Source organism: Suillus subalutaceus (assembly GCF_016647625.1).
Source record: "Suillus subalutaceus strain FC151 chromosome Unknown DFJ58scaffold_76, whole genome shotgun sequence".
Taxonomy (NCBI): domain Eukaryota; kingdom Fungi; phylum Basidiomycota; class Agaricomycetes; order Boletales; family Suillaceae; genus Suillus; species Suillus subalutaceus.
This window is the reverse complement of record NW_024540325.1, coordinates 117,322-130,403: the sequence shown is the minus strand read 5'-3', so window position 1 is coordinate 130,403 and position 13,082 is coordinate 117,322. Positions and strand designations below refer to the sequence as shown.

The 13,082-nt window shown below is 48.0% G+C and overlaps 5 protein-coding genes across 5 annotated transcripts; 2 read left to right on the top strand and 3 right to left on the bottom strand.

Moving 5' to 3' along the window:
- Positions 1–18: 18 nt before the first annotated feature.
- On the bottom strand, positions 19–675 carry DFJ58DRAFT_795377 (uncharacterized protein). Its single transcript, XM_041390522.1, has 2 exons — positions 563–675; positions 19–512 (listed from the first exon to the last, which is right to left on the bottom strand). The coding sequence occupies exons 1-2, from the start codon at positions 614–616 to the stop codon at positions 144–146; spliced, it is 423 nt and encodes a 140-aa protein (XP_041242347.1). The 5' UTR covers positions 617–675; the 3' UTR covers positions 19–143.
- A 5,288-nt stretch (positions 676–5,963) lies between these two features.
- On the bottom strand, positions 5,964–7,080 carry DFJ58DRAFT_795369 (uncharacterized protein). Its single transcript, XM_041390521.1, is given in 5 exon segments — positions 5,964–6,170; positions 6,190–6,240; positions 6,344–6,616; positions 6,671–6,856; positions 6,912–7,080. 5 exon segments carry the CDS (start codon positions 7,044–7,046, stop codon positions 6,072–6,074), a joined length of 744 nt encoding a protein of 247 aa, XP_041242346.1. The 5' UTR covers positions 7,047–7,080; the 3' UTR covers positions 5,964–6,071.
- Positions 7,081–7,551: 471 nt separating this feature from the next.
- DFJ58DRAFT_795368 (Dynamin central region-domain-containing protein) lies at positions 7,552–10,612 on the top strand. The gene is made up of 13 exons (XM_041390520.1): positions 7,552–7,815; positions 7,872–7,989; positions 8,038–8,470; positions 8,523–8,742; positions 8,809–9,141; positions 9,192–9,341; positions 9,395–9,504; positions 9,564–9,618; positions 9,671–9,880; positions 9,935–9,943; positions 9,975–10,002; positions 10,060–10,291; positions 10,536–10,612. The coding sequence occupies exons 1-13, from the start codon at positions 7,666–7,668 to the stop codon at positions 10,537–10,539; spliced, it is 2,052 nt and encodes a 683-aa protein (XP_041242345.1). The 5' UTR covers positions 7,552–7,665; the 3' UTR covers positions 10,540–10,612.
- DFJ58DRAFT_795365 (uncharacterized protein) lies at positions 10,589–11,443 on the bottom strand. The gene is made up of 5 exons (XM_041390519.1): positions 11,240–11,443; positions 11,107–11,178; positions 10,949–11,053; positions 10,826–10,896; positions 10,589–10,776 (listed from the first exon to the last, which is right to left on the bottom strand). Exons 1-5 carry the CDS (start codon positions 11,324–11,326, stop codon positions 10,743–10,745), a joined length of 369 nt encoding a protein of 122 aa, XP_041242344.1. The 5' UTR covers positions 11,327–11,443; the 3' UTR covers positions 10,589–10,742.
- Positions 11,444–13,036, top strand: DFJ58DRAFT_795364 (uncharacterized protein). The gene is made up of 6 exons (XM_041390518.1): positions 11,444–11,852; positions 11,904–11,984; positions 12,044–12,185; positions 12,238–12,348; positions 12,400–12,732; positions 12,785–13,036. Exons 1-6 carry the CDS (start codon positions 11,467–11,469, stop codon positions 12,929–12,931), a joined length of 1,200 nt encoding a protein of 399 aa, XP_041242343.1. The 5' UTR covers positions 11,444–11,466; the 3' UTR covers positions 12,932–13,036.
- Positions 13,037–13,082: the final 46 nt, after the last annotated feature.

Genomic DNA, 13,082 nt, shown 5'->3' with positions numbered 1-13,082 from the left:
ATTTGGAGATTTATTCCACAGGAGTAAATAAACGTGTAGACAAGACATTGGTGCTGGTATGTTACATCGAATCATAAGTCCGTAGAAGCACTAACCGCAGACATGACAGTGAATAAGTACGACAAAACGAGTTAAAGTAACCATCATCTGGGAATGTCCTGGCGTTTGTCCATGTTGAAATGCCCCCCATCCACGCGCTGCTGACCCGAGCAATTCTCCTTATGACTACTAAGAGTGTCCCTGCGCAGGAACTTGCTCCCGCAGTCGCAGAAGTATACAATCCCCATATGGATCTCTTCCACATGCTGGTAGAGGCTCTCAATGTTGAACTCCTGACCACAGTGTTCCCATTTGCACTCGGCGCGTGCGCTCCCTTTCCCGTGAATTCCGTGAATGTCATGTAAGTGAGCAGACAGATTGATGCCACGAATCAAGTAGTTGCAGTGCAACCCGTGCGGATAACCCCACATACACTGGAACATCTCTTCGGGAGAATGGGCAACCTGAAAGTGCTGATTAGATGCAGCGATGCGCGGTCATAATATTGATTATTTAGACCTACAGATACTGGTGCAGTGGAGGAATCAGACGATCCGTTATAAAAATGGTTCGACATGGTATGATCGAGGAGAACTGTGGGCTTTGTGTAGCTGGAATATCTGAGTGAGGAGTGGCCTAGCGAGATGTGAAGGGCATCAGTAACGTACTTATACTCTTGCCCCTCAGCTACCAATAGTCTAATTTATGTATACAGCATCTGCAACTGAGTTGATCACACTTGCCAATCAGTCGAGAGGAGCACTCAGTTACGTTTACTGAGCGATCAAATTAAGCATCATGCCACCTTGCCAACTTGTCCCAGACTGCCAAGTTTCACACAGCAATGCCCCACAACGTGCCGTCCATTTCGGCAAAAAAACTTGATTGCCGCCCTAAATAAGCGCCTAAGAACTTTAATTCGTATCTCGACTACATAGCGAGAGTTATTGCGGCACGGTGTGGGCGGGAAAATAATAGTACTATGTCAGTATCATCGAAGGGTCAATACTAGAGATCTAGCCTCAGTCTAGAGGCAACACAACAAAGCGATATTTCTGATTCACTTTCTCCAAGTTAACGCGCGCTAGCAGTGAAAAGCGCCAAACCCAGACTCTAGGTAGCATTACATGCTAACCAAATACCAACACTGTGTCTAATAGGCCCTTACGCAGCCCGAAGGTAATTAAAAATTGGATGGGCAGAGGGGACCGATAACTACAAGATATCAGCAAGTTTTAATCGAACCAGCGCCCTGCAAGAGAAACGGATTTTGAACGTATCAAAAAACATTTTGTCGGCGGGTTTGGAACCAGCACAGGGTCTAGGAACAAATTTCAAATCTGTTGTAGTCCCCGCTTGGCCATGACTGGTTGACAACTTGAGAGGGGTCTTCCTTGAGATTCCCCTCCAAGGATTTACCCCTTATGTCCAAGGTGTGATCATGGAAAAAGGGCCGTCGGCAAGTTTCGAACGTGCACCATGAATTCAGGAGCAACAGATTTCGAATCTGTCGCACCAACCTCTTCGCTAAGGCTAGTTAAGATGAACAGTAAAGGAACTGACCGTGAGTGAGTGTGGAGGGGCCATGGAAAATTAGATGATATGATATAAAATGCCGACGATCACTAACGTTGACTGTCTGTGTTGAACAGACATGCAACCAAACCAGAGCAAGAAACGAGTCCAGAACCTGGCTTTTCGTATGGTCAAGATGCGACGGTGTTCCAGTCGCCATTGTGGCAGTGGGAAGCCGCAGATGTCGTGGCTTGTTGCAATGACACTCCGTCGGTATGAGGTCGAGGGGAACCAGTAGCTGTCTTCTTTCTTGGGTGATATTTCCTCTGTATGGAAACGAATGAGTGATCAGAAGAACCGAGAAATTAAAAATACGTACAGGTTTGGCCGCAGTGTAAGGGACATCGACTATGTGTGGCTCTCGCAACTGGCTGTCTGATGCATCTCGATTCTCCTCTGCGTAGCATGCCAGATACGAAGTACCACCCGAACCCAGCTGAGGGAGAGTATGCGACGGAGACCGGGCATCGTACTCAGTTGCTCCGTTCGGATCGGAGCGCCAGGGACTCAGGAGGGTGCGTTGACGTGCCACTGGTGCAGCGCTGTGATGGTCACTCCGACCCACGTCGCCCATGGGAGGTAGATAACTAACGCCATACTTCTCAAGAGGGACTGTTTAAACATACAAGCTTGTAGGACACATACATCTGCACGCTTGGCGTATTCGATGAGCATCTTGAAATGGCGGGGCTCGCCGTGTATACAGTGTGGTTGTTGACGAGCAACTTTCCATTCACAGAAAAGGCTGCAAATTTCATCTAGGTTTCATGATGGTGATCCGATAGGTTGAGGTCGCGTACTAGTTGCGTTGTCTTGTCGCATCATACGCTTACGAAAATGCGATAATTGGAAGACAGTGAATTCGAAATTCTGGTGAAATTGCGTGCTTTGTGCTCTGCCCAGGTGACTGTGTCGAATTCCCTTGGCGGCGACGGGCGTGCTTCCATACATACAAGGTCCATGTTCAGAACAGCTGACACCACCCACCTCAACCGTCTTGAGCATTTCGCCTGTTTTGGCATCCCAGACTTTCAGCAAGCGCCCGTTGTTCCCTGCCTGAGCAGTTCAATGGTCTTAGCAGTGATGGTTTCGCCGCTCTCAACATGACTGTTCCGTCGAATGATCCGCTCATGACTCGCTCCCCACTTGGACTCCAGCAGACAGACCACAATCCCCTTGTGCGCCACGTCCACTTTTTGATGACCTTGCCCGTGTCAGAATCTAACTGCGCCATCTTCACTCCCGCTTGTTACTTTTTTGCTGTCTGGTGACAGTGCTATGGTGGGCACTCCTCCACTGCCTTCATCTTGCGAGGCCTTCCCAACTCTGCATGCCATTCTCTAAGTCCAGACAGGCGTAAAGCGCCATACAAGACGATACTGGTGTGTCCCTCTATCTTCTGCTGAGGGGCTCTTGTTGATATTTCTTGCTTCACAGGGGCAGGGAAAGACATCATTCTTGTTCGCGGATGGATGCGGTATAATTTCAGTTCTTCAAGGATCATACAAATGTTTACTCACAGGTACTTCGCTCTCACCCCTGCGAAATGGAAGCTGCGGTGGATTGGACGGTTTGTAAAATGCACAGGGTCATGGATGGAAGTCCCGCATCATTCATGCTGTATCCTCGTGTTCGCTTCACAGCTTGAGCACGTGACTAGCTGTGCAGCGCCCAAGTCCGTTTTTGACCATATGGACAGTTTCTTCATCTCCGTTGAACTCTCAGCAACGTGTCTGGTAGTTGGACCCATCCACCGCATATAGATGCCTACCCTACAAAAGGCTAGGAACGACATAGATGAAGATATTGATTCCGAATTGTAATTTATGGATATACAAAGGCAAGTACGCGCAGCACGCACTAGTTCCCGCCACCGTGCTTATCCAAAACACTTATACGTGATGCATGATGAATTTAGCGTGGCGCGATTTGCATCAGTTTCAAATTCATCAGTAGGCCCTTGTTATATCTTTCCACCCTTATGACATTATGTGTTATGCTGCATGGGGCCGAGGCAGAGAGCGAGCGGCTAATCGATCGATCACTGTTATCACACACCCACGTTGGAGTTCCCAGACCGAGTCAAGGTGGCCAATACGATGCTAATGAGTTCATTAAGAACAATGTGGCCAGCAGCTATATGAAATGAGCGCTTACAATTCAGAGTCAAAAGTTGAGCTTCCTGCGGTCGTAGCAGGTTCGGATTTCATCTCTCCTGCTGGGCGCTGTTTCATCTACCCTCTTATCTATGGATGGGCGCTATATATTCATCGAGTATCAAAGAATATCAATCAAGGGTTAGGTCGTATCTGACTGCGATAATTGATGTCTCACCGTGGCATCGACTCCACAGAACTGACTACAGTGCATCTTTTGCGTGGGCTGCCACGGTGTCGGTATGCCCAACATGAACGTATTGTTGTACGTTCATCAAGTTCGCCGTTTACTCGCATCCGTCCTCTAACAGCATGACCCTGGTTTCAGATGATCCTAGTTAGCGGCCGTTCATCAATGCATATCGTCCTGGTAACTATTTTGTAGATTCGTGGGGACCAGTCGGACGATGACGGACGGTGATGTCCTGATCTAGCTTTGGCTGTGGTTTCATATTCTTCTGTGTTTGTGAGCCGGCTCTCGGTCACCTATCGTGTGTATGTCCCTATACTTACTTGGTGGAATATGTCTGTGAACCGCAGATACGGTACCTACGGGTGGCACTAACAAACACATTGGAGACTCTCCCCATCATCAGAGACAGGCCGTCCGTATGTTCCTCTCGAAAATCTGGTATGCACGACCCATGAACTCGGGACTTATGTTCAGTAGATGCCCACTGCAACGAGCCAAGTTAGAATCAAGTTAGAATCATCTTGGTGGTGCCAGTATCTTCTATGTGACATTGGCAGTTGTATGTACATCCCAGATCACGAGTCGCTAAAAGCACTAACTGAAGTCATGACATAGTAGTGAATACCACAAGGCTTACTGCGACGAATCAGGGAAGAATCGCCTGCCAAGGCACACGCTAGGGTCTATCCATGTTAAGAGACTCCCATCTAGGCTCGAGACCAGCCTGGCTTGTATTGCATGGACAAGTCGAGCGGCGTAGCTACGTCAACATCCCCCCCTCTAAAGACGTACGTCAGACTGCCAATCCCCATCTGCATACTACTGCTACCGACCTGGACAGGTTCTCTTGTGTCTACTAAGAATGTCTGGCCGCGAGAACGCCTTGCCGCACTCGCAGTCATATACAACCCCCATATGGTGCTCTAACACATGTCTGGCGAGTGAATATTTATGGAGTTCGCGCTCACAATGATTCCATTTGCACTTGACGCGTGTCTTGTCTGGGCCATGAATTCCGTGAACCTCGCGTACATGAGCGGACAGACTGTGGCCACGAATCAAGGCATCGCAATTAGTCCCATTTTCACAATCCCACATGCACTGGAACATCTCATCAAGCGAATGCTGAAGCGCCGACTCTTAGACGTAGCGACGTACGGTCAGAAGATTGAGAACTTACGTGCCCCGGTCCTGATGCACTAGAATCAGATACCCCATTGCTCGAGTACTTGTAAAATTGCATCGACATAGTAGTAGTGTTATGTTTTGTGCAGCCTGATGTGTTTTTGGAGGGAGCGCCGACTCTAGCGCTCGAGATGAAAATGAGAGAGAAGAGGCAAGGCAGTCACACCTATATCAGTCCGCACAAGCAGCCTACCTAAATATACCAGCCCCGGGCTGTGCGTGTACTACTTTTACTATCAATGAACATCATGATGTACGCCACTCATAAGTATGCATCATGTGTCCACATATAGCTGGACAGGTTGTGTACGGGTCCACAACTTCCTGTACGGCCCTTCAAGTTCCCCTGTCAATCAGTCCGCCGAGAGCTGTCAAAGAAAATAGCTGCAGACTTGCCACTGACCAAGCTAAATTTACAGCATCAGCGAGCGCCGAGGAGCGCCATGCCAAATCGGCAGAAACCTTGCTTCCCCAGCATCATCATATCGTGAACTCCACGGATAATTGGTACACCTCCTAAATGACTGCGGCTCACAGTGGGCTATCAAATCACCTGAAGTTGTGGGGAGTAATTTTGAGGAGACTTCCACTGCCTTGTCAAGGCATGTTTGTGAAATTGCTGCGATGCCTGCAGCATTTCATAAAGAAGTGTGTGTCCCTCGCAAATACAAGAGACGCCACGGTGTAATGGGAAAGAATAGCACACCATTCAAAAGAGCGAGTTGACCTGTTAGTCTAATGAATTCAACGTGTTTTCGCGAAACTGTTGTCGATCGAGGTGAGCTCTGGGCTAGAACTTCTTCAGTGGCGACACAAAGAGATAACCAGATTCGGATTCACTTTCTCATACACATACACAACATATATTACACTTACAGTACATAGTCCCCTTGGAATCCGAGCATAATCCTTCCCAATCGAAGTTAGAGTTTCAAGCGCTTCAAAAACTGGTCAACCAAGTCTTTCGTAAAGTCCTCCACCACTTGGAACCTCGCGATCCCACACGCTTCGCTTTCAATGTGCTTGCATCAGGCCTGAAACCAACTTGTACTTCCTCTTGCACTTTGGGCACTTGAACTCATCCGCGTCATGCTGTCGGAGAGTTGATGTGGGAGTTCAGAGCCCCCAAGGTACGGAAAGTACGGTGGCAGAGATAACATTCGTAAGCAGTGCCGTTGAATGCGCGCTCTGTCACATAGTAAGATACAACGCGGATCGTTCCGCCTTCTATGCGGCGAGAGACCGAAATCGTAGGCACTATCTTGAGTGCATGGACTGCTGCGGTTACTTGTGCTCGTGAGATATTGTGACAAGTCCCCGACTCGATGTGAAGGGCAATCGAGGAAGGGGTCTTGAACCTCTTTGAGCATAGAGGGCACTCGAAATCCAGCCCCCTGTGCACGGGGGAGGATGAGTGCTGTGCAGCAGGGTCTTTATTAATATATGAAGCGTGGAGGCAAGAGCAGGACTTACTTGATCCAATGAAGTCGGGGTGGCGAAATCACGCGAGCATGCAAAGCACCAGTTGTGCTTTGCGCTTGGCAGCAAGGTGCTGATAAAGGCTTGCCAGGTCAACAAACCACCTATTGCATCCCACACAGAACGGTTCGTCGTCGTCGTCATCGTCATCGTCATCGTCATCGTCGCTCTCGGACGCATACTCGTCCGATTCACTGTCGCTGCGATGTACCGCAGCGTTTTGCATGTGCTGATATAAAAGGTACATGAGTTGGGAGAAAAATGGCAACATGCGTATCGCGCACCTGATCCAGTCCAGTAAAAGTCGAGAATAATCTGTCGCAATCCTCGCAGAAGGGGTGGTCATCTTTGTCGCGACAGTGGGCAAACAATGCCTCAGTGGAACGGAATAAACGGTCGCATTGATTACACTGCGCCATGATGGTGGAAGTCAAGACGAAGGTCGTCACAAGGTATATTTATCCGAATTTCCAAGCATGAACGTAAGATATCCATGAGGCCCATGTGAGGCTGTAACGAAGAAGCTTGAAAGGCCCGGCACAAATATTTACCAAATGTTCTGACTCATGTGATGCTACATCGACAATCCTCGCGATACGTATGTCCCTACGTTACCATGATGATTCTGTTATTATGAGACATCTGACATAGGGGCACGCGTATCAAACAAGGTTGTGATACGCTAGACAAATTTTGGCTGCCATCTCCAGCTACTACTGGCTTGCAGCCGTATGGAACAGAGCGCTGCGTCGCAGGTATCACTGTGATAAGAAAAAGCGTGAGACAGAGAGAAACGACGAGAACATGCAAGTGTGTGCGAGAAGTGAGTAGTCGGGCAGGAGGCTATGACTTTCTTTCAAAAACAGTGTTTACCTGAGAAAATATAGACGAGAAGAAGGAAATTTGTTCTGGTTTGGAGTTGTGGCTGTGTTCACACCAAGGCGTGCCTACTGCGTGTTTCGCAGTTCAAGTCACGGTCTAGCTTCGTTCATTTCTGTAATTCTTTGCCCTTGTCCACCATCATCTAGTCTGCCCATCATGTCGACAGGTCTCGGTTCAGAAATCGTCTCTGTCATCAACAAACTGCAAGATGTATTCTCGGCCGTTGGTTCCTCAGCATCCCAAATAGACCTACCACAGATTTGCGTGCTTGGAAGTCAAAGTAGTGGTAAGAGTAGTGTGCTCGAGGTGCGTACCGCGGCATTCGATGCATATGAAGTGCACTACTTACATTAATGCATTAGAACATTGTTGGAAGAGATTTCCTTCCTCGTGGCACTGGTATCGTGACACGGCGACCACTAGTCCTTCAACTCATTAATCGTCCCGCAACTGCGCCGCAAGCGAATGGGACACCAAATTGTATGCCTCTTCCCTTGACTTTATTTACCTAGCTGACTTGTGTGATAGCACAACTAAACGGCAGTGATAAGCAAGCGAACGAATCGGAGTGGGGTGAATTCCTGCACCTTCCTGGCGAAAAGTTTTATGACTTCAACAAAATCCGTGCCGAAATTGTTCGAGATACAGAAGCTAAGACTGGTCGCAATGCAGGCATCTCACCACAACCCATCAACTTGCGTATATTCTCTCCCAATGTCCTTACTCTCACTCTCGTCGATTTGCCCGGTCTAACCAAAGTCCCTGTCGGAGATCAACCCAAAGATATCGAAAAGCAAATCAAGGACATGCTGGTCAAGTACATCTCGCGGCCAGCATGTATCATCTTGGCTGTCACCGCTGCCAATACAGATTTGGCGAACTCCGATGGTTTGAAGTTAGCTCGGGAGGTTGACCCAGAAGGAACGAGAACAATTGGTGTTTTGACCAAGGTCGACCTTATGTAGGTCCATGCTTCAATAGCGGTGTAGTTCTCGAAGCTAACGCGCCAAAAGGGACCAAGGAACGGACGTTGTGGACATCCTTGCAGGGCGCGTCATTCCGTTACGTTTGGGATATGTGCCAGTCGTAAACCGAGGGCAACGCGACATTGACACATCCAAGTCAATCAGCGCTGCATTAGACGCAGAGCGCAGCTTCTTCGAGTTGCACCCTTCATACAAAGGGAAAGCCCAGTATTGCGGGACTCCTTTCCTTGCCCGTAAGCTCAACTTGGTGCGTGCCTCGATTGCTCCCCACGCACTGTGTGGATTTGTCACTAACGTCTTCCTCCCGTCTTAGATTCTCATGCAACACATTCGTGCCACTCTACCCGATATCAAAGCTCGTATAAGCCAGCAGCTTCAAAAATTCACTGCCGAGCTGGCTACCTTGGGCGGTCCTTTGGGTGATGCATCCTCTGGCAACATAGTCCTTTCGGTCATCACGGAGTTCACAAATGAATTCCGAACAGTCATTGACGGTAACACCAATGACCTCTCCCTGAATGAATTGAGCGGTGGTGCACGAATCAGCTTCGTCTTCCACGAGTTGTTCAACAATGGTGTGAAGAGTATCGACCCTTTCGATCAGGTCAAAGATGGGGATATCCGAACTATCTTGTACAATTCTTCGGTGGGTTTGTTACTCGCATAACTGGAGACCGTTGGATTAAATTTCTGCAGGGCCAAACACCATCACTTTTTGTTGGCACGCAAGCCTTTGAGATCATTGTCAAGCAACAAATCAAGCGACTGGAGGAGCCGAGTGTTAAATGTTGTCAGCTTGTATATGACGAACTCATCCGTATTCTCGGACAACTGCTACAGAAAATTGTACGTATTCACACGACTGACGAATGCAATAAAGTGCTAATGGCATCATACAGCAAGCCTTCAGACGTTTCCCTGCGCTCCGGGAGCGCTTCAACTCCGTTGTAATTAATTTCTTCAAGACAGCGATGAATCCCACCACGAAGCTTGTAATTGACATGGTTTCGTGCGTCCATGACGGCATATGTTATCTTTTTTCTACATCCTTATGCACTTGATGATTAGGATGCAAGCATGTTATGTCAACACGACCCATCCCGACTTTCTTAACGGACACAGGGCAAGTATATATGACTTTGATGATCTTTTATTAGCTCATGCATCCTGCACAGGCTATGTCAATAGTTCAAGATAGACTGAACGCCAACAAACCTCCGACGCCAGTCCCAGACGCCAAGTCAGGGAAGCTTGCCCCGGGTCAAATCAACAACAACCGTGACTTGGATGTTGATATCAAGAAGGAAGAGCCGAGTTTCTTTGGCTCATTCTTCTCGTCTGCCAAGAAGGGGCAACCTAAGAAGGCCGGTCCTGTCATGGAGGCGGTACGTCCTTCTCATATACTTGAATATACCGCAACTTATATTCACGTTTCTTAGCCTCCAGCGGTGATTAAGACCCCTGTCCGCTCTCAGTGAGAGGGAAACAATGGAAACCGATGTTATCAGTGCGTCATCTTTACGCGTTTCTTCACTCGCACAATTAACTTGACCTACTCGTTCAGAGCTACTGATCCATTCATATTTCAACATCGTCAAACGCGAAATGATCGACATGGTTCCAAAGGCTATTGTGCTGACGCTTGTCAATCACTCGAAAGAGAACTTGCAACGCGAGCTTCTCCAAGAGTTGTATAAACCTGAAGTGCTCGATGACTTGATGAAGGAGAGTGACTTTGTCGTCAATCGCCGGAAAGAGGTTGTTAGTATGGTCACGGCACTGAACAAGGCTGAAGAGTACGTTGAATCTTCCCCCATCAGACTTGATACTGTACTGACCATGCATTGTCGTATAGGATCGTTGCTGGGGTTTAGACACGTGAAATATTAAGTTTCATGCAGGTTCTTTACATGACTTCGTCTGTTGTGCTTATGGACTGACTACTAGTATTAATACCCTCTACACAATATGTTCTACCTGGTGTTAGTCTCCATACTTCCTATTGTTACGGTTTTTCATATCCGCTGGTGTGCGCGCTAGTTGAACATTAAAGTTGACCGGTTTGGCGCGTGTTCTGCTGATCCCCCTTGGAGTTGTTCGACACGACGATCTTTAAAACTAACAGTCTGATCTACTTTCGATGGAATAAGCTATGAGGTACAAACGACAGAAGCTTCCGTCCTCCATTACACTTCCGGGGATCTTTGTCTCATCTACCAGATTTACAATATGCTGTGCTACAGCACTTCAGCCGAGGTTGAGCCGGAACATATCATTGAGCCTGCAAACGATTTCTAAGGGAGGTCTCAACACCAGGTTGATGAACATACACATAGAATGATTCGCCCTCCTTTGCCAGCACAAACACCTGGGAGAACTGCAACTCTTGGTCTCCGTCCACCTACATCATCTTCAGGAGCTAGATCGCACGATTGGTCAACAAGAAGACGAACCCTTAGCAGCCCTGTCACGTTTATCAAGAGAGTGCTCATGTCAAGGGAGGACGGCTGCGCGTCAAATGTGCTGATCTTGTGGGCAACCTTTTCAAAAGGCAGTTCCTGAACCATACGGAAGAACGGTAAGTGATGTGTTGAAATACAATCAGACTTACGGTCAGATGCTGCACGATGTTAGCTCCACCCTGGAACGGTTTTCCCTCCCATGTCAACATGGAGTGCGGCCGCTAGAAGTTGTCAAAAAAAGAGTTAGAATACCGGAAAGTTGCAAATACACGAAGTACTCACATATAAAGGGGCCAGGTTCTGCCGGCCTCCTGCGAATTGTTCGTAGTAGAACTTAGTGAATTCCTTTGCTATTGCAGTAATATCCATGGTGTTCAAAAGCTAAGACACAAACGATTGCAGAGATGGTGGTAGTAGGGCAAAGTGAGCAACTTGCCAAGCATAAGTTGCAATCGATAACCTTCCCAATTTGGGTTATCAACGGTTCGGCTGTGATTCTCACTCACAAGATGGCAGCTGTTTTCCAGGCTGCTCTTCCGCCAAGCAGTCCACCAATGACAGAGTCGTCTCGTCCAACTATGCGCAGGAAGAGTTCGGCGCAGAACTTGCTGTCGTCATTTAAGCCTGCGAATGGCGCTGGCAATACAGCAACGGTGGGCAGCATATCATCGGCTACCAGCGTCGCTTATACCTCAGTCTCCACACCAACTACGATTCCTGCATCCGGCAGGGAATGGGATGGCCAGTCTGTTCACTCTGACACGCTTTCATCTAATGCCACGTTGGTGGGCAATGGCACACCGGTCATCGCGCAGGGAACCTCTGTCGAATATCTCCGAGATTTGGTGCAGAAGCGGATCATCACGTTAACTTATATGCGAAATGTTCATGAAGGGTGTGTTCGGTCTGCCCTTAATTGATTCCTAGAGCTCATGATTACCCGCAGGAGAAGTCATTGGTTCCATACAATTATGATGTCCAGGACTGAACTCGACAAGGCATTCAATAACTTAGCTATGCGCAAACGGTGCGGCAAGCCTCGGCATTCATTACTTATAGCGATTTTGCTGAGGCATTATGAAACAGGACATATCGATTTGCTATCCTTGCAATGTCGCTCTCAAATCTATTAGATATACCTCAAGTCCAAGACTTTCTCCGCGGACTAATGAATACCATGAACGAATATGACCAGGCAAAGGAGGAGCCCGACCGTCAGCCAAAGATCGTAAGCTTTTATCCGACAACCGTGGGTCGTTCACGGCTTACTGTAGGTCCAGCGGTTATTCCGGTCCAAAGTAGCAAAACGGCAAGCTGCTGGGGGTTTCGCTGAATATACTGTACCATATACGGACGGATCGGAAACATCATACCTCGTTTCACCTCATATAGTACGTCCCCTGCGGGTTTGATAGTGTTCCAATTAACTGAAACGTTCGCAGCCATTTCCTCTAGACTATCATCAGACCCTTCTCTCCCTCCTGGATGTTATCTCGGAAGTATATAATAAAATATCGCGAATACTGGGCCCCTCACCATTTCCAAACTCTGGGCAACACATGATGGGACCTCTCGGGCTTCTCGCGCCACATCCTGGTGTTTCGTATCTATTCTCTGGCGCCGACTCAAATGTGAAGCAAATGGATGACGGCGACTCCAGCCTGTGGGGTATTGCAAACGTACACGGTGGTTACGGCGGTGCCCTCGGAAGCCCGCCACCTAGCTGGACGCCCGGGATGGGAGATATGCTCCTAAAAGTGGACACAAAATTCAAGGTAATAAATTCTGGATGACATGGAAACATGGATATTGACCAAAACACGGCAGAAAATAACTTCAGCCTTATTGAAGGAGTTAGACCAGGTCGCTCGAAATGGAATCAAGGATGAGTTGACATCTCTTGATCCACTTCTTCGAAATGTTGCTTCACCCGACGATGGAAAAGAGATGTATGATTTTGAAGGCATTTTCTGACTCACTGGAATCATTCGCGGATGTAAATTGTACTTTTATATACCCACCCCATTTGCATGTAGAATAGTGTATCATTCATCTCTTGATGGACAATATTCGTATTTATTATGTCGTGCAGCAAATACGTGACGTCAGAACGCGAAAAGTCACA